Source organism: Lithobates pipiens, unplaced genomic scaffold (assembly GCF_037356315.1).
Source record: "Lithobates pipiens isolate NorthernLeopardFrog02 unplaced genomic scaffold, aLitPip1_a1.2 Scaffold_18, whole genome shotgun sequence".
Lineage (NCBI taxonomy): Eukaryota > Metazoa > Chordata > Amphibia > Anura > Ranidae > Lithobates > Lithobates pipiens.
In genome coordinates this window covers 193,106,836-193,128,531 of record NW_027507758.1, presented here as the reverse complement: position 1 = coordinate 193,128,531, position 21,696 = coordinate 193,106,836, and the positions used below count along the sequence as shown (strand labels likewise).

The 21,696-nt window shown below is 44.0% G+C and overlaps 1 protein-coding gene across 1 annotated transcript in view; it reads right to left on the bottom strand.

The window, feature by feature from the left end:
• Nucleotides 1–20,569: 20,569 nt before the first annotated feature.
• RIOX1 (ribosomal oxygenase 1) overlaps nt 20,570–21,696 on the bottom strand; it is a gene marked incomplete at its 5' end in the record, with an annotated part of 155,567 nt that continues 154,440 nt past the window's right edge. The window contains 1 exon segment of the mRNA XM_077486487.1: nt 20,570–21,135. Coding sequence (XP_077342613.1) covers nt 21,058–21,135 — 78 coding nt within the window.

Genomic DNA, 21,696 nt, shown 5'->3' with positions numbered 1-21,696 from the left:
AGAAGCCAATTAACCTACCTGCATGTCTTTGGAGTGTGGGGGGGGAAACCCGGAGTACCCAGAGAAAACCCACGCAGGCACAGGGGGAACATGCAAACTCCAGGCAGGTAGTGTCGTGATTGGGATTTGAACCAGTGACCGTTCTTACTGCTAGGCGAGAGTGCTAACCACTACACCACTGTGCCACCCATATTGCAGCTTACCAATTCTTAGATGTGATGGCTTCATTTTTATTTTTTAGGTTTGCTTTCCTTTATTTTTACCTGGTCATCCTGCCAGTAAGTCTGTTTCTCATCAGCTGCCCTGCAGTCTTTTTAGGTGGGAACCGGTACCCTGTGTTTAGAGGCACCCAGCTCCCAATTCCTCCCCTGGTGCCGGAAGGAAGAGCAACAGTCAGAATGCCGTCACTGCGGCGATGAGGAGCAGGGCTTCGTACTCCCCCCCCATCGCTGGACCGTGGGACAGGTAAGTGTGTGATTATTAACAGTCAGCAGCTACACTTTTTGTAGCTGCTGACTTTTAAATGGGTAACTCCGCTTTAAGTATCTGGAGATTGACTTCAATTTGACAGTGTAACTAAATCTGGTAATGCATCTAACACTCCCTTACCCTTAGATTAACAATGCTGTTGTCCACAGGTGTCTCTGCTGCACTTTCATCCAGAGTGCAGGCACCCTAATGCACAAAGTGTGTTACTGGAAAGATCACCAGGTGAAAAAAAGAGGAAAAATATGTAACATAACATAAAACTTGGCAAGAATTGCGTAAGTGGGAGAAGGTACCTGTCTGAAAAAACTAAAAATGCTGCGAATAAAGGTAGAGAAGAGAGGAGGTGAAGTGGAGACTTTCCCCTTTAAGTGAAGTTATGCTTTTAGTAGGGAGGTCCTAGCTGGACTAATGTAACTATATATAAAATAGCTATATCTGGAATTCATCCTTAACTTTTCAAAATAATTTCCAACGTCATTGGCCAAGTATTGTATATGCATAGTTACATTAGTCTACGATGAACCAATGTATGTAGTAAAAATATGATTTTTAAAACAGCTTACCTGTAAAAATCCTTTTCTTGGAGTACATCATAGGACACAGAGTCTCAAGTAATTACTTGGTGGGTTACAGGCCTACCTTCAGGTGTTGACACTGGTATAACCAATACAGGAAGTTGACTCCCCTATATAACCCCTCCTCCTTCCAGGAGTACCTCAGTTTTTGTAGTCAAGCAATATAAGCAATATACTCTCACCCCATAAAACAGAGGGGCGGGAGCTCTGTGTCCTATGATATACACCAAGAAAAGGATTTCAAGCAGTTTTAAAAATCCTATTTTCTTTATCGTACATCATAGGACACAGTCTCAAGTAATTACTTTGTGGGATGTCCCGTAGTAATGCTACTTGAGGGGAGGGAGACAACCCGTAGGGTAACCCCCCCAGACCTGAGGAATTATACTGCTGTCTGCAGCACACTGTGCCCGAAGGCGATATCCTCATTCCATCTTACATCTACTTTTTTTTTTTTTTTTTTTTACCACTCAGTAAAATGCTTGTGTATTGATAGATTCTAATCAGTTTCATTATCAGAATCCTTATATTCTCTTTTAACATCATTGTGGCAAGATATCTTTATCTTTTTCCCAATCTCTCTCTTTTTTTTTTTTTTAATCTTCTCATTTATTGCTTATATCTATTTATTATTTATCCATTACAAAAGAAAAAACGTTAAAATTATGGTGTCCTTTTATGAAGCAGTGAAATCAATTCACTGCTTCATTCTCCGGCATTCACAGAGGAGATCTTTCTCCTCTGTGTGCCACTTTATGAAGCGGAGTAGATCGCTTCACACTTGGAGGAGTGAAGCGATCTACAAACGCTTCTAACACTGGAGAACGGCCCCTAATACTGGAATCTCGTGAGACTTTACGAGATTACAGTACTAGAAATTCACAGATACACAGAGATGTCAATTTATTAAGCAGTGATAAATTATCACAGCTCAATACACTGACATGCGGTGTGATTAATGTTAGTGAAATAAAGCGTCCCCCTACATAATATATACATGTATACACACACAGACATTATACATACATGTATATACACACACATTATATATATATATACATATACACATTATATATATATATGTATATATATGTATACACATACATATGACAGGGGGACATGGTTACAGTGTTGGGGGGTCTGAATGAGGCATAAGGAAGTTAATTATCTTCCTCTTTCCTCCTCCGATCCCCCCACATTCTCTCTCCACTCCCCGGTTCTCCACCTCTGAGCTGGTGAATCAGGGAGTGTGAATTCTGACACAGATCGCCAGTGAAACGCTGAGATCGCAGCTTCATAAAGTGACCGTTACTGTGTCAGTCTATGAGGATTCTCACTGTGTGCAGATAATTGGCGGGAGAACAAATTCAAACACTTCTCCCCTGATTATCTCTGGTTTATATACTGTTTATGGGCTGTGATCAGCGGCGATCCTCTGGATCTCCACTGATCACTCCTTCATAAACGGACACCTAAGAGAGAGAAAAAAGGAAAAAAAACAGCAAAGACAACAGTTCAACTAACATCTACTTAGTTATCTTTACCATCCTATTTATGCTACCAATATCTTAGTTATTTGACTTGATTACATTTAAGGCTTCATGCACACGAGACGCAGATGCAAACGCTGCTGGACACATGTTGAAACCCGCGTTTAGACGCGATTTTACCGCGATTTAGCGGCGTTTTACCGCGTTTGCGTCTAGAAGCGTTTAGTTAAGCTAACATCATAGACCCTCCCCAGCTCAAAAAAACAGTATTATTAACTATTTCAGCAATTTTGTGAGACCAGAGTGAGTAGCAGCAGCTGTGAGAGCTGCAGTGTACTTGTATTTAGCGTGTCACTTGCCACGGCACCTGCCACAAGTTGTGGATTGTCCTCTTGCCACGTCACTTGCCACGTCATCTGCCACAAGTTGTGGATTGTCCAACTGCCACAAGTTGTGGATTGTCCACTTGCCACGTGACTTGCCACATCACCTGCCACGTCACTTGCCACGTCACCTGCCACAAGTTTTGGATTGTCCACTTGCCACGTCACTTGCCACGTCACTTGCCACAAGTTGGGGATTGTCCACTTGCCACATCACCTGCCACGTCACCTGCCACAAGTTGTGGATTGTCCAACTGCCACGTCACCTGCCACAAGTTGTGGATTGTCCACTTGCCACGTGACTTGCCACATCACCTGCCACGTCACTTGCCACGTCACCTGCCACAAGTTTTGGATTGTCCACTTGCCACAAGTTGGGGATTGTCCACTTGCCACATCACCTGCCACAAGTTGTGGATTGTCCACTTGCCACGTCACTTGCCACATCACCTGCCACGTCACTTGCCACAAGATGTGGATTGTCCACTTTCCACGTCATCTGCCATGCCACCTGCCACAAGCTGTGGATTGTCCACTTGCCACGTCACCAGCCACATCACCTGCCACAAGTTGTGGATTGTCCACTTGCCACGTCACTTGCCACATCACCTGCCACGTCACTTGCCACATCACCTGCCACAAGTTGTGGATTGTCTACTTGCCACGTCACTTGCCACGTCACTTGCCACATCACCTGCCACGTCACTTGCCACGTCACCTGCCACAAGTTGTGGATTGTCCACTTGCCACGTCACCTGCCACAAGTTGTAGATTGTCCACTTGCCACGTCACCTGCCACAAGTTGTGGATTGTCCACTTGCCACGTGACTTGCCACATCACCTGCCACGTGACTTGCCACAAGTTTTGGATTGTCCACTTGCCACGTCACTTGCCACGTCACTTGCCACAAGTTGGGGATTGTCCACTTGCCACATCACCTGCCACAAGTTGTGGATTGTCCACTTGCCACATCACCTGCCACAAGATGTGGATTGTCCACTTTCCACGTCATCTGCCATGCCACCTGCCACAAGCTGTGGATTGTCCACTTGCCACGTCACCAGCCACATCACCTGCCACAAGTTGTGGATTGTCCACTTGCCACGTCACTTGCCACATCACCTGCCACGTCACTTGCCACATCACCTGCCACAAGTTGTGGATTGTCTACTTGCCACGTCACTTGCCACATCACCTGCCCCGTCACTTGCCACGTCACCTGCCACAAGTTGTGGATTGTCCACTTGCCACGTCACCTGCCACAAGTTGTGGATTGTCCACTTGCCACGTCACCTGCCACAAGTTGGGGATTGTCCACATCACCTGCCACGTCACTTGCCACATCACCTGCCACAAGTTGTGGATTGTCCACTTGCCACGTCACTTGCCACATCACCTGCCACGTCACTTGCCACAAGATGTGTTTCCATGTCACCTGCCATGCCACCTGCCACAAGTTGTGGATTGTCCACTTGCCACGTCACCAGCCACATCACCTGCCACAAGTTGTAGATTTCCACTTGCCACGTGACTTGCCACATCACCTGCCACATCACTTGCCACGTCACCTGTCACAAGTTGTGGATTGTCCACTTGCCACATCACTTGCCACATCACCTGCCACAAGCTGTGGATTGTCCACTTGCCACATCACCAGCCACATCACCTGCCACAAGTTGTGGATTGTCCACTTGCCACATGACTTGCCACATCACCTGCCACGTCACTTGCCACATCACCTGCCACAAGTTGTGGATTGTCTACTTGCCACGTCACTTGCCACATCACCTGCCACGTCACTTGCCACAAGATGTGGATTGTCCACTTTCCACGTCACCTGCCACAAGTTGTGGATTGTCCACTTGCCACGTCACCAGCCACATCACCTGCCACAAGTTGTGGATTGTCCACTTGCCACGTCACCTGCCACAAGTTGTGGATTGTCCACTTGCCACACCACTTTCCACGTCACCTGCCACAAGATGTGGATTGTCCACTTGCCACGTCACCAGCCACAAGTAGTGGATTGTCCACTTGCCACATAACTTTCCACGTCACCTGCCACAAGTTATGGATTGTCCACTTGCCACGTCCCTTGCCACGTCCCCTGCCACGTCACCTGCCACAAGTGGATTGTCCACTTGCCACATCACTTGCCACAAGTTGTGGATTGTCCACTTGCCACGTCACCTGACACAAGTTGTGGATTGTCCACTCGCCACGTCACTTGCCACATCCCCTGCCACAAGTGGATTGTCCACTTGCCACGTCCCCTGCCACAAGTGGATTGTCCACTTGCCACATCACTTGCCACAAGTTATGGATTGTCCACTTGCCACGTCACATGCCAGTCACCTGCCCCGTCACTTGCCACGTCACCTGCCACAAGTTGTGGATTGTCCACTTGCCACGTCACCTGCCACAAGTTGTGGATTGTCCACTTGCCACGTCACCTGCCACAAGTTGGGGATTGTCCACATCACCTGCCACGTCACTTGCCACATCACCTGCCACAAGTTGTGGATTGTCCACTTGCCACGTCACTTGCCACATCACCTGCCACGTCACTTGCCACAAGATGTGTTTCCATGTCACCTGCCATGCCACCTGCCACAAGTTGTGGATTGTCCACTTGCCACGTCACCAGCCACATCACCTGCCACAAGTTGTAGATTTCCACTTGCCACGTGACTTGCCACATCACCTGCCACATCACTTGCCACGTCACCTGTCACAAGTTGTGGATTGTCCACTTGCCACATCACCTGCCACAAGCTGTGGATTGTCCACTTGCCACATCACCAGCCACATCACCTGCCACAAGTTGTGGATTGTCCACTTGCCACATGACTTGCCACATCACCTGCCACGTCACTTGCCACATCACCTGCCACAAGTTGTGGATTGTCTACTTGCCACGTCACTTGCCACATCACCTGCCACGTCACTTGCCACAAGATGTGGATTGTCCACTTTCCACGTCACCTGCCACAAGTTGTGGATTGTCCACTTGCCACGTCACCAGCCACATCACCTGCCACAAGTTGTGGATTGTCCACTTGCCACGTCACCTGCCACAAGTTGTGGATTGTCCACTTGCCACACCACTTTCCACGTCACCTGCCACAAGATGTGGATTGTCCACTTGCCACGTCACCAGCCACAAGTAGTGGATTGTCCACTTGCCACATAACTTTCCACGTCACCTGCCACAAGTTATGGATTGTCCACTTGCCACGTCCCTTGCCACGTCCCCTGCCACGTCACCTGCCACAAGTGGATTGTCCACTTGCCACATCACTTGCCACAAGTTGTGGATTGTCCACTTGCCACGTCACCTGACACAAGTTGTGGATTGTCCACTCGCCACGTCACTTGCCACATCCCCTGCCACAAGTGGATTGTCCACTTGCCACGTCCCCTGCCACAAGTGGATTGTCCACTTGCCACGTCACTTGCCACAAGTTATGGATTGTCCACTTGCCACGTCACATGCCAGTCACCTGCCACAAGTTGTTGATTCTCCACTTGCCACGTCACCTGCCAGGTCACTTGCCGCGTCACCTGCCAGGTCACTTGCTACGTCACCTGCCACAAGTTGTGGATTGTCCACTTTCCACGTCACTTGCCACTTCACCTGCCACGTCACTTGCCACAAGTTGTGGATTGTCTACTTGCCACATCACTTGCCACCTGCCATGTCACTTGCCACAAGTTGTGGATTGTCCACTTGCCACGTCACTTGCCACAAGTTGTGGATTGTCCACTTGCAATTGCAATTGTTTAAAATACTTTTCTAATGGTTTTTCATCATTTGCAATAATTTTTGAGATTTTTGCGTCTGAAACGTGGAAATTTTTGCTTCTGAGCGCATTTTTTTGCTTCTGGAAAAACGAGATTAAACGCAACTGCATAAAAACGGAAAAAAACGAGACTGTGTGCATGGACACATAGGATAACATTGAATGAGTTCAGGGGCAGTTGAAAAAACTATCCAACTGCATCTGAACGCGCGTTCAACTGCGTCTCGTGTGCATGAGGCCTAACCCTTCCCATCCTTCCCTCTTCTCCACTATCTGTTGACCTCCCTCGTCTCCCCCACTCTTTATTCCATTAATGCTTGTGTATAATGCTACGTCTTTTTGAATAATCTCCATTTTTCCCATGTACTGCGATATTTTTTCATTTTATTTTCTTCCATTTTTCTTAGATATTCCATGTTATTGATATATTCTATTCTTTGAATCCATTCGCGAATCAAGGATTTTTTCACCTGTAACCAATTTTTTGGAATTGTGGCTTTTGCAGCATTAAGTAAAATGGGTACTAGTGAGTTTTTTTATTCTTCTTTTAAGATGCTTACTCGTTTTTTCATCTACTCCTAAAAACAAACAATCCCCTGGCGTTAGAGGTATTTTTTGCCCTGTTATTTTCTCTATATATTCTGTTATTTTACTCCAATATTGATTTATTTCTGGGCATTCCCACCAGAAATGGAATATTGTTCCTAGTGTACCACATTCTCTCCAACATAACTTAGAGTTGGAGGCGTCCATTTTATGTAATTTATCAGGGGTAAAATGCCATCTCGTTAAACATTTATAATTTACTTCTATTGATCTTATATCGAATACAGAGTCATATACCGAGTTGATCATTTGGGTCTCATCCACTTTATAGCCCAAGTCTTTTTCCCATTTAGCTATGAATGGGATATTTCCTTGGCCATCTTTTTCGGACAAACAGTCATATAGCTGTGAGACACCATGTTTAAGTGCTGTTTTCCTTATACATAATTTTTCCATTGGGGTTAACCTATTTTTTTTTCTTATTGGTTTTGGGATGGAATTAACAAAGTGCTGTATCTGTAGGTATTCCCAATCTTTCAATATTTGCCACTTATACTTCGTCATTAAGTCTAATTTTGACATTAGCTTCCCCTCCCTTATAATATCTTTTAATTGTAAATCCTTCATTTGTTTCCCTAGTGATGTATCATATCCTGGTGAAAAAAAACTCGTGCCCTCGAGAGGGATTAGTGGTGAATTGTATTGCCATTTATTTTTACGGGGTATTGTATCCCATTTTTTCAGTGCTGTTAAGGTGATTTCATGTGTGGTGTTACTAATAAATCAGAATTTTGGTGGAATCCAGATGTTTTTTTGTAATTGTGACCCCATCGATATCTCCTCCATTTTTACCCATTTCTTTTTAGTGTTTAAATTAGTGCTTTCAACCACTCTCGTTAAAATAATTGCTAAATAATATCTGTGTATATCTGGTAGTGCCATCCCTCCCCTATTTTTTTTTATAGTTAATAAATTGTATTTTATCCTAGGATTTTTGTTTTGCCATATAAATTTTAGAAATAAAGATCTTAATGTATTAAAAAAACCAATTGGAATATTTATCGGAAGCATTTGCATTTTATATATAATTTTTGGTAATACCATCATCTTCAACACATTGATTCTTCCCATCCATGATATCGTTCCTTTATTCATCTTCGTAAGTAACGCTTTTACTTCGTTTATTAGAGGGATATAGTTAGCCTGATATAGCCCCCGAATTGTCTTTGTTAATTTGATCCCAAGGTATGTTATTTCTTTTTTTTCCCATGTAAAGGGGAATTTATGCCGTATCTTTTCCTCTTCCTGCAAACCTAATCCAATGTTCAGGATAACTGTTTTAGTTGGATTTATTTTAAAATTAGAGAGGGCCCCATAGTCTCTGATCTCCCTTATCAGGCCTGGCATCGATGTTTGGGGGTTGATCATATATAGGAGTATGTCATCCGCATATGCCGCCACTTTATGCTCTTCCCCCCCTTCTTATTCCTTCTATAACTGAGTTATTTCGTATTTTTGCTAATAGGGGCTCTAAAGCGATCACATATAGTAAAGGCAAAAGGGGACACCCCTATCTTGTACCATTTCGCATATCGAATGCGGACGACATACTCCCATTTACCCCCACTCTGGCTGATGGATATGTATATAAATTATTTACCCATTTCAGCATTTTTGGGCCAAGACCCAAAGTCTGTAAATTTTCCATTATAAAGCACCAATCCACTCGATCAAAAGCTTTTTCAGCATCGATCGACACCAGGATCATTGGGGGATTGGTTTCCTTATCCTTCCCCATTAACAACAGCGTTCGGAGACTGTTGTCTCGGCCCTCCCTTCCTGGTACAAATCCTACTTGGTCTCCGTTGATCAATTCTAGGAGTAGATTTTTTATCCTTGTTGCTAATACTTTTGCATATAGTTTAATATCTGTGTTCAGCAGTGCAATTGGGCGGTAATTAGAGCAAATCGAACCATCTTTGCCAGGTTTTGGAATGAGTGTAATGTTTGCTAGGAGTGATTCTTTCCTCAGGAGTTCATCCTCTGCCAGTTTGTTCCAGAGTTTACATAACTGTGGGATCAACTGCTGTTTAAATTTTTTATAATACCTGATGGTAAAGCCATCTGGTCCTGGGCTTTTCCTGTTGGGCATGTCCTTTATTGCGTTATCAATTTCCTCAGGAGTAATCGGGTCCTCTAAACTTTTAGACATCTCGGGGGTTATCCTTGGTAGATCTATCTCCCTCAGGTATTCTTGTATTTTAATTTTTCTGGTCTCCTTCTGACTATCGGTCTCCGTGGTCCTGATTGAATATATGTGGGATCAACTGCTGTTTACATTTTTTATAATACCTGATGGTAAAGCCATCTGGTCCTGGGCTTTTCCCGTTGGGCATGTCCTTTATTGCGTTATCAATTTCCTCAGGAGTAATCGGGTCCTCTAAACTTTTAGACATCTCGGGGGTTATCCTTGGTAGATCTATCTCCCTCAGGTATTCTTGTATTTTAATTTTTCTGGTCTCCTTCTGACTATCGGTCTCCGTGGTCCTGATTGAATATAGGGCGCTGTAATATGTTTTAAACGTGTTTGCTATTTCTGATGTTCTATATTGTATTTTACCTTTCGCGTTTTTGATCTTTTCTATATAATTAATAGCTTTTTTATCTCTTACTAATCTAGCCAGGTGTTTCCCCATCTTATTCCCCCACATGTATCTTTCTTTAGCCACATTTTTATAGGTTTTCCTTGCTTCTGGTTCCAATCTATTATTTAATTGAGTATGTTTATATATTATTTCTTTATATATATTTTTGTCCGGTTGACCCTTATGCTTTTGTTCTAATATATAAAGTTCTTTTTTTAAATCATTTTGCTTCTTTTCACTTTTTTTTTTCCCAAGATCCCTATGGAGATTAATTTCCCCCTAATTAGGGCTTTGTGGGCCTCCCAGAGTGTGGCCCTTGGGATCTCCTCTGAGTCATTTACTAGAAAGTACTGTTCAATTTCATTTTTAATAATATTTTCAAATTCCGCGTTTTGCAAAAGGGTCTCATTTAGTCTCCACAACCCTTTTCTATATTCTTTTCCTGGATCTTTTAATTTTATTATTACAGGCGCATGATCCGAAAGGGTTATGGATCCTATTTTGACCTCTAGTATATTTTCTAACAATTCGTGGTTCACTAGTATATAATCCAATCTGACATACATGTCGTGTACTACAGAGTAATATGTGTAGTCTTTTTTTCCTGGATTAAATATTCGCCAAGTGTCCATTAATTGTTGCTGCAACATCCTCTTTTTTTGAATTCTATGTTGTTTGTTTTCATATGCTAAACCCTGTGAGGTGCTATCTAAGTGTGGGTCTATAGCAAAATTTAGGTCGCCCCCCAAAATTATGTGGCCCTGTTTATATGTTTCTAATATATTCAAGATTTTATTTAGATATTTCTTTGGGCCTTTGTTAGGACAATAGATGTTAACCAATGTATATCTGTTTCTTTCCATGTGTCCTTTCACAAAAAGGAACCTCCCTTGTGGGTCCACCTTTAATTCTTCCACTTTCCAGTTGACCTTTTTAGAGATCCCAATTGCCACTCCCCTAGAGCCCTTACATGGGGTATCGGCTTAATACCACGTTGGAAACATCTGTGTGTTTAACCTAATACATACGTCTAAAGCCAAGTGCGTTTCTTGTAGAAAAACAATATCTATAGAGTTTCCCTCCAACTCCCTCAGTATATTATTCCTTTTTTTTGGGAGAATTCATTCCTCTAACGTTATATGTTGCTATTTTAATTTCTGACATTGTACACACTTAAGTTTTTTCTAATTTTCTTTACTAGGCGTAGTGGTTTCGTGTCAACAGGTTTAACCCTCCCACCCTTCCCCCTCCCTCCACCCTTCCCCCTCCCTCCACCCTTCCCCCTCCCTCCACCCTATTACCCTCCCATCCTTCCCCCCTCCCTGTACCCTCGTTAGATGTAAAATTGACCTAATGGTCTGGGATCTTTTATCTGGAACCCTCCCGCTCCATTTATCCCTTGGCCCTAGGGTGGAATTCTGTTTAACGGTGCCATCACCCATCTCGCCTCTCCTTGGCAAGATGGTTCTCCCGCATACCTGGGGCTCCCCAACCCCCACCATGCCCTCTCCCCCCACCCCTCAAACCCCCCCGGACCCACCTCCCCCCCCCCAAGCTAAGCCTAGGGGGGAGGGGGGGGACACGACGGAGAAAATCAGGAAGAGGAAAAAAAAAAGAAAGAAAAAACGTCCCATCAATCTGGGACTCTCCTCTCTCATTAATTTTCATCTCTATATATCTCCTTTTCCCCTCCCCCCTCCCGGCAAGGAGGGGGGGACCTGATTTTCATCTCCCCTCGCCCCCGGCCTCTCCCCTCGGAACCGGGATCTCCAATTTTCCACAAAATTCTGCAATTTCTTCTATGAATCTCAGACTTGCTGTCCGCCCATTTTTTTCTTCCTATTAAGCTTGCAGGGAAGCCCCAATTATATTGTACTTCATTCTCAACCAATACTGTCAATAGTGGTTTTAGGGCTCTTCTCCGCCTCAGGGTTTCCTGTGCCAAATCTTGGAATATCTGAATGTCGTTTCCTTCATATCTTAATGGAGCTTTTGATCTTATATTCTTCCATATTTGGTATTTTACTTCTTCGTTTTGAAATCTCACTATGATATCCCTTGGCGTTTCTTGTGGGAGACCCTTAGGTTTTCTTACTCTATATGCCCTTCCTACATTTATCACGTTAGTTATTTCTTTGTTCATTAGAGGGTTACAAATCCTCTTGATTATCTCACTCAGATCCTCATGTTGTTGTGAGTCAGGAACTCCGCGTATTCTGAGATTTTTCCTTCTGTCTGTTTTCTTGAATTTCAATCTTATATGCTTGGTCTTGTTGTATTATTTTTAAACTTTGTATTTCTGCTTCCAGGTTCTTTATTATATTCGTATCTTTTTCCACTTTTTTTTTCAACCTCTTCTACCCTTTCAAGTATATGTCCCAGGTTCTTGTGTAATCTTTGCATTTCACATTTCATGGTATTTTCCAGAGCTGCAAACATAGAGATTATCTCATTTTTAGTGGGCAAAACTTGGGGATTATCTTGTTGTGTCTGTTGGGTTGTTAAAGCTTTTTCTCCGCCATCTAGTTCAGTTGTGGAACCTGTTTCTTCTTCTGGAGGGCCATCGAGTGATACTTCTACTTCCTGTGTAGAAATATTTTGCATTTGGTGTTTCTTTTCTCTTTCCCTTTTATCGCTGCTTTCTGTCTGTTGGATTTTTGTGTGTTGAGGTTGAGGTTTTTCAGCATACTGCTTCTCTGTAGCTACCGTCTGTGTGACATATTTATTCATTGCCCTGGGGCTGGCTACCAAGCTCCGGCGTGGTGATTTCGGGGTAACCCCTGCTTTTGCTGTTTTTCCCTTCATCGAACGCAGAGATAGTTAAACACCTCTATTTTTATCTGATCCCCTTTCCCCTTCTCTCCCCCTTAGTTTTACAGCAGTATAACAATAGTATTCCTTTTTGTCAACCACAGCATAGTCAATTTTCTTCACTCCGTTTTTATTTTTACTGATGTTCTCACGGAATCGCACGGTATCAAAATCATTTTCCCATTTATTTATTTTATTAAGGTAATTCACTTAACATCTTTACCTCTTGTTTACTTGCCGCCACAGTTACCTCACCAAACCTGTATACAATGGCATTTATCTAGCAGATTTTCCAAAGAGTCTCATTTAATTCACAGAGATTATACTGCGGAGTGTTTTCAATGCTTTATATTATATGTCCACTTACCCCGTGGTGGTTTGCCGTATGCATTTTATTCAGCCAGACATTCGGCATTCTCCTGCGGATTCTGATATTTTTTTTTTCATATACTGACCTTCTTTGGAGATTTTTTCCTTTTTCTTTTCAAAGTACCATCCTATGTCTCCAGGCGCAGTATCTTGCTTTGTCCAGTAGATGGCTCCAGAGCTCTTCGCAAGCTCTACAGAAGCCTTCCGAGACTTACCGAGGCTAGCAGAACTCTGTACTGCACTGTACTGACACCGTTAGACGGCGTACCTCCGCTCCACCGCTGGGAACTCCACTGACCCACAGGGGGCCCACGCTTTCACCGGGCGAACCGCCCGGCACCGTGCAGCGCAACCCGACTCGAGGGGGGGGGGAGACAAAAGGGCCAGGTAAGAGAGGAGACCAACTCTAACGGCAGGGTAACGCCTTGGGTCCGGACGGAGCAGGGGGGGATCAGAGGAGGTCCACAAGCCGCAGCAGCGGCATTGTTCGCACGGCGGGGACATGGAGCACACCAGGACGCTAGGTGCAGACACGCACCATTCTCAGACTCCTCCCCCGGAAGGCTCGTTTACTTCCCCCATCTTACATCTACTTGATAAAATTTTGCAAATGTATGTACTGAAGACCAAGTCGCAGCCTTGCAGATCTGAGACATGGAGGCCTGGTGACACACTGCCCAAGAAGCACCAACCGCTCAGGTGGAGTGTGCCTTAAATTGAAAAGGGGGACTCTTTCCCTTTAAACCATAAGTTTGAATTATAACCTGCTAAATCCACTTGGAGACAGTGGATTTCGATGCAGTCTGTCCCTTCTTAGGACCCTCGGGCAGAATGAATAAGACGCCAGTCTTACGAAACTGAGCAGTTTTCTTCAAATAGATTTTCACTGCTCTCACTACATCAAGACAATGTAGAGATTTTTCTTCCCTGGAACCTGGTCTGGGAAAAAAACGAAGGCAGGACAATATCTTCATTCAGATGAACTACTCCTAACTGTAGAAAGGCAGGAAATCTGGGCCATGCTGGTGCTATCAGAATTACTGACTTTCTTTCCAGCTTGATCCTGGAAAGAAGCCAAGGGAGCAACCGGATCGGGGAAAAAGCATAGATCAGTGAGAACTGATCCCAGGGGGTCACCAACGCATCTGTTCCGTACGCGAGTGGGTCCCTTGTCCTGGACACAAAGTTGACTAGCTTTGTGTTGAATCTGGACCCTAGAAGGTCTACGTCAGGAGTCCCCCATTTTTGGCAAACGGCTCAAAACACTTTGGGATGAAGAGACCATTCCCCCGGGAATAGTTGCTGGTGACTTAGTCTGCCTGCCAATTTTCTAACCCCGGAATGAAAACTGCCGATAAGTAGGGGACATTCTCTTCCGCCCAAGTTAGAATCTGGTTCACCTCTCTCTGAGCTGCGAGACTTCTGGTGCCCCCTTGTTGATTGATATATGCCACGGCCGTGGCATTGTCGGATTGAATCCTGACAGGAAAATCCCTTAACCTGGGAGGTCCAGGTCTTTAGGGCCAGATATACTGCCCGAATCTCTAGGATGTTGATGGGTAAGGTACGCTCGGTTCCTGACCATCGTCCCTGGACAGTCGTTTTCTCTAGTACTGCTCCCCAGCCTGAAAGCCTGCCATCCGTTGTCACTACCTTCCAGATAATTGGTCTGAAGGTTTTTTCCCTTCAGAAAGTTCCGGGATAGTAACCAACTGAGGCTCTGGGACACTCTTGGGGATAGCCGCATTGGCAAATCCAAAGTTTGATTTTTCTTGTTCCAAGCAGACAGGATACAGCTTTGAAACAGTCTCGAATGGAATTGGGCATAGGGAACTGCTTCGAATGAAGCTACCATCTTCCCTAACAATCTCATACAAAGGCGAATTGATTTTTTTCTTGACCTGATCATCCTCACTAGCTCCTGTATGGAGCTGATGTTTGCCGGAGGCAAGAACACCCTCTTCTGGGGTGTATCTATGATCATGCCTAGATACACAGCCTCTTTAGTGACTTCAAGGAGGACTGTTTTTAAGTTGAGAATCCAACCCAAACTTTCCAGGTAACTGCTTGAAACGGCTACACCCCGTCTTAAGTGAGCCACTGACCAGTCTATTAACAATAGATCGTCTAAGTAAGCCAGGACAGTTATGTCCGTGCCCTTAACCTGGCTAGAGGTGGGGGCAAGTACCTTTGTGAAAACCCGAGGTGCTATAGCAAGGCCGAAGGGCAGGGCTACAAACTGAAAATGCTTATTTTCTACCTCGAAACGCAGAAACCTCTGGTGAGGAGGGAATATAGGGACATGCAGATATGTATCTCTGATGTCGATGGATGCCAGATGTTCCGCTCCTTGTAGGATAGATACGACTGACTTGATTGACTCCATACGAAAGGAGCGGATCCTCAGGAACTGATTTAGATTCCGTAGATCTAGAATTGGTCTTATATCTCCATTCGGCTTTGGCACCAAAAATAGGTTTGAGTAAAAACCCAAACCCTGCTCTTCTTTGGGGATCTGCATGATCACCTCTTGAGCCAATCGGTCCAGCGCTTGCAACAGGGATTGCTTTTTGGCTGGATCCCTCGGAACGTTTGATCTGAGAAAACAGGCCGGTGGAAATTCTAGCTTGTATCCTAGAGATACAGTGGAGAGGGTCCATCTGTCCTGAATTTCCCTCTGCAAGACTTCTGAGAACTTCAGAAGTCTTCCCCCCACCTTGGTGAGGGGGGGTGCCTCATCATGATGAGGCCTTGGTATTCAGCTTTGCAGATTTGCAAACCCTGAGATCTTCCCATAGGGTCCGACGGCAAAGGCAGTCGCCTCTGCCTAGAGGAGCATGCCCTTGGCGCTGGGGAAAAAGTCTGTTTAAACTAAGGACGTTTATATTTTCTTTTGACTGGTAAAAGAGTACTCTTTCCGCTGGAAATAGTCTGAATGTATTTATCCAAGCTATCTCCAGAAAGGCGTTCTCCCTTAAAGGGGAACCCAGTTAGAAGATTTTTTACAAGGCGTTTCAGCTGACAAACCCTTTAACCAAAGGGTCCTTCGCATGTGTACAAGTACAAGTGCCAGACGTGACGCCTGGTGAATAGAGTCCTTTATAGCATCTATGGCAAAGCATAATGCTTTAGGTAGCTCGGCCAACTCCTGAGCTTGTTGTGCAGGGAGCTCTTTGAGGGCATCTGTAAACTGGTCCTTTAAGGACTGACAGATGCCTATGGCTGCTATCGATCGCAGGCTGAGTTACGGTCCCTGCTAAGGAAAAGGAGGTTTTTAACAGACCTTCCAACTTTTTATCTGTTGGATCCTTAAGCCTATGTGCATTGTCCACTGGACAAGTTACATTTTTATTCACATTGGAAATCGCAGCGTCTACTGCTGGAATCTTCCACCTTTTAGTGAATTTTTCCTCCCTAGGATAGAGATTAGAGAATCTTTTAGGAGGGGAGAAATGCTTATCCGGATGAGCCCATTCAGAATAAATAAGCTTTTCAAGTAATGCGTGTACTGGAAACACATGTAAAGGCTGAAAAGGTTTTAAGGATCCTAAAGAGGATACCGGACCTTCAGCTGCCTCCGTTAGGGGTAACATGAAAGTAGAGCGAACCATCTCTGTAAGGCTCTATACTTCAGTTTGTGAAGGTGAATTCCCAAGTACTGTTTCCTCTGCAGAGGAATAACCGGCTTGTTTTTCTTCCTGATCATCTGCAGGAAAGACCTCGTCATGTCCCCATAGTTCTTTAGGACCCTCCACTGACTGTAAACAGTCTAAGGTGGGGAGGGGGATCTAGGACGTTTCCCACTCACCTGGATGGATGATGCGATTAAAGTCGATAATCTTCCTTCTAAGCCCTGCAGGGCAGAGGAAAGTGCTTCTTCAGTCACATAAACAGGGGCTGAAATGTGTGAAGCAGTTGCACCACCGCTAGCTTCCAATGACTCACCCTGGCTTGCCATGTCTGATCTCTCTGTAGAGGAAGACAGTATGGAGGCATGACTGGGGTCCCCAGTGCCTGAGGGTGACACCTTAGGTACCTTTACGGTAGGTCTGGAAGGTACAAAAGCAGAGGCACACACATTATTATCTGCTAAATAATTCTAGCCAAACAATGCATGCTAACAGTTCTTTTCCTGTACTGGGAATGCCTGCTTTACACCCTTACGTGCCCCGCGCTAGATGTCTTAGTATAACAGACTCCTCTCCTCAATGAACTCTGCTACAAGAAAACTCAGCCTTTGCAGCCAGAGAGTGCTTTAATGTGTGAGCCTCAGGTGGACCTGATTGGCGTCCACAACACTTCCCCCTCAGTAATCAACGCTGTATGGAAAGACACTGTATACCTAGCGTCATGTGACCTATGGCTACGCCCCTCTGCATCCTCCGGCAACCCCCCCATTCAGTTTGAATATACTTAGCTCATTTGTATTATGCAGACCTGAAGGGAGAGGGAACCCATGCTGCTTTGAAAACAACTGCTGGTTTATGCTGCTCCACAGCAGGCTAGGATACCTACCATAACTGTGAGTAAATAAAAATTAAAAAAAGACGCCAAACAACTCCTAAAGGAGGAGAGGGGAGGTTCTGTCAGCATGCTGCTAAACTCTGCAGAGTTTTAATGATTATGGGAACTTTTCCCCTTAGCTGCTAAGCAGCTGATAATCATTCAGCCTGCTAATTCACTTAGGAAAATAAGAACCCCCTCTGCTGGACAACACATATACTGAGACAGCGCTGTTCTATGGCATGTAAAGGTTTTCTCTTTTATTTATTTTTTTCTTAAAAAAAAAAAAAAATTGCATAACTTTTTTTTTTTTTTTTTTTACCTTATCCTCGCTCCAGGATACTGCTGAAACAGCAGATCCAAACTTCACCCATCATGGCGGGCTGCGTTAACACACGCTCAAAGACTGGGGCCCTGCTCCTTTGGCCCTTGTATAGCACCCCTCAGGACAGATTTAGGAAATGTAGCAAGACCAAAAAGCGTCCTGGTTCCTAGGGTCCAGCTCTCAAAGAGAAGCATTACATTTGCCTGTTTTGCATTACAGGCAAAACCTCGTTCTTGCATCGAGGTCCAGGTACCATCCTATGGCCTCAGTGGCAAGGATGGATCTAATTGTGGAGGTTTCTTTAAATCCAGCATGGCTCCCTCCTGGAGCTCCTTTAGAGCACATCTTTACTCGTGACCAACGCCTTTAGACACTGTTGAAAAAAACTGAGGTACTCCTGGAAGGAGGAGGGGTTATTTATATAGGGGAGTCAACTTCCTGTATTGGTTATACTAGTGTCAACACCTGAAGGTAGGCCTATAACCCACCAAGTAATTACTTGAGACTCTGTGTCCTATGATGTACGATAAAGAAATAACCATGCCTGGAATTCATCTTTATATAATTTCATATTCCAAAATAAAGTGTCAGCCCCAGAACCAAAGCAAAACCGTCAGTGACTTCATAAATTAATCTCATTTCTTCTTTTGGTGACTTGAATATGAATGTCTCAAAAACTGTGATGATGTGAGCTGCAAAGCACCCTCCAACAATATGTATCCTAAAAACCCTGCAATATTGGGCTGTACAACAATATAAGATCTTATGAGGACAGATTCAATACAAGTAGGGCGACAGGTAGTCTCCAGAGTGACAAATGGTTGGGTATGGGGTGAAAAAGGCTCTTCTAAGTGCAGTAAAACAAGACTTTAATTAGCCCAAAAGCAATTAAAAACACTTACAAGAGGTTATGTGAATACAGGCTCCTCAAATTACAAAAAGAACGCCAAGCAGGAAGTTTTCCCTAGAATATCCGATCGGCATATATTCTAGTCAGCCAGCAGTGTGGAGCTGCGTGTCAGGCAACCAGGAAGACCCGCCACACTGCTGCAGCCAGCGTGCAATGTAAGTACCCGGATATGACGTCAGAGGGGGCAGGGCGCATTTCAGAGCATGCACACTAGCTCCTCTTTCATGACCAAGGATACACGCCAGATGGAAGGCTTATATGGTCGCTAGGGTGGGACTGTGTGTGGGTACACATATGCTGACTGACAGATACCAATAAGATGAAATACTCGTAATGGAAGGCAAAAAAGAATCAGCCGATCGGCTGCTCCTCTGACAGGGGGGGCCTGTGCTGATCTACTATCTGTGCTGATTATTACCCCCGAGGATGCCCACACTGGACCACCAGGGACGCCCTAGACCATCAGGGGAGGCCCAGCACCAGGTATGCCCCCCTAGACCACCAGGGAAGCCAGCCAGTGCAAATAATGAATGCCAATCAGTGGCCATAATGGGCATCACTGATTGGTATCCATCCCTACAATACTTTAAATTACAATGCCGCCTATCAGTGCCCATCCATGCCCAACTGTGCCGCCTATCCATGACAATCTGTGCCACCTATCAGTGCCACCTCATTGGTGCCCATCGGTGCCTGTCACTGCCCATCAGTGAAGGAGAAAACTTACTTATTTACGAAGTTTTGTAACTGAAAAAAAAAAAAAAAAAAAAAACGTTTTTTTTAAAGATTTTCAGTCTTTTTTTTATTTGTTTAGCAGAAAATAAAAATCCCAGAGGCGATCAAATACCACCAAAAGAAAGCTCTATTTGTGGGAATAAAATGATAAAAATTTAGTTTGGGTACAATGTAGCATGACCACGCAATTGTCATTCAAAGTGCGACAGCGATGAAAGCTCAAAATTGGTCTGGGCAGGAAGGTGTATAAGTGCCCTGTATTGAAGTGGTTAAAGTCTTGTTTTACTGCACTTAGAAGAACCTTCTTTGTGTTCTATTCCACAATGACAATGCATATGCATAGTTATTTTAATTTTGGCACCAATTCCATCCTATAGTGTTTATACCATTCCCTTGGAAAACCATCTCAGGGTTTACCTCTTCAATCAACAGTCAGTGGAATTTGATCTAGAACTAACTATTAAAACTATTTGAAGAGAGAGAGAGGAGAGGGGGGGGGGGGGGTGTCTTGAAAGTAATCAAGAAGGCTTGCATTTTTTTTCTTGGGGCGATAGTTCCATCTGCTTTCGTTTTATTCGAGATGTCTTCCCGCAGGTGGTATTCTGCAGCCAGTTCATCTTTTTTTTTCACAAAAAAAAGACTACAGGTTAAGACCTTCATTTTCATTATTACTCTTTGAAGCAATATAGATGACAATTTCTAGTAGATTGTGGACACAAATTCCACTGGAGTGGTAAATGGCTCAATTTTATCTCCTCTAAATAAAAGTATTCTTAACGCATAGTTGTTTTTCTTCTGGTGCCGTTCACTTGTAATACTTTCGGAAAAGGCTGACTAGTTTTAGCTCCAAGGCAGCCTTAACACCCCACTAATTAATCATATTTTTCTTACATCAGATCATCCAACTATAGAATTTTACATATAATCATCCAAATTTCTATCATCTACATAGAAAACTTTTGAAAAGCAAATGACTGAAAAGTGTTCAATCAGAAAACAAGACTTTTTTTAAAGCAGTACTTTGACTGAAATATAATCCACCATTGCTGGACAAAATACAAATGTTTCTTAATGAGGACTATGATACGCCAGTAAAACATTATTATAGAATTAGCTGCTATCTTTGCACCATAGTTGTTTGTTCATTAATTGCTCAACCAACCCTTAATTTATGCCATCTTGCATGGTGACTGAAGCGAATATGACCTTAAATGCCATTTGTTTCCTCATATAGCGTTAGTTATTGAATAAAACAAGGCAGATGTCGCTTTGTTACATGTCAGTTCAACCATGAGGAAATAGTGTATTTAGAAGTGGATTAGAGATGCTTCTTATTTCTTCCAGGTATGCTGCAGAGTTTATAAATTGCAAAGGCACAAATTATTACAAGTCAGATAAAAGTGTATCTGTGTCATCACAGTTCTTGGAGGCTCTTGCCAATTGTCTATGCTTTACAGATCTTCAACAGTCAGTCATTTTTCAGAGAGAGAAGAAACATGTTCTCTGGTGGTCAGTAGGCCTTTCTCAAACAACACTGTGGTCAGGGCAAGCTGAAAAATGAGAATACACGGTACTAGGTTAAGCAGGTTAACAATTACCAATTCAAAGTTCAACAACATTGCTGTATTTTCAGAGAGCAATTGAAAGGCAGTGAGAAGGAATTATATTGCCTCCTTGAACCCCTTTAACCCCACACCAGCACACTTGCATTGCACGTGATTACAGGGTGCTTGCAGGGAGCCACATTCAGTGATAGGGGCCATTTTTGACAGGCAATACTGCCCCCCCAGAACACGACAGCAGGGATTTCTTCTGCATCATGATCCAAAGCATTGTGTCCTTGGCATATGTGCACCCCTGTCTGTGCATCTTTAAGGGGAGGGCAGTTAAAAAAAAAAAAAAAAAAAAAAAAAACAGCAGCTTAGCCATACATTGTTACTGCCCACCAACCGCAACTGTAAACTAGGCCTAAGTGTAAGGCAGATCATTTTGACCTGGCTCACCACACAGGACAAGACGTGTTTATTATTTATTTTTTTAAACAAGTTATACTTACCTACTGTGCAGTGGTTTTGCACAGAGCATCACCGATCCTCCTCTTCTTGGGTCCC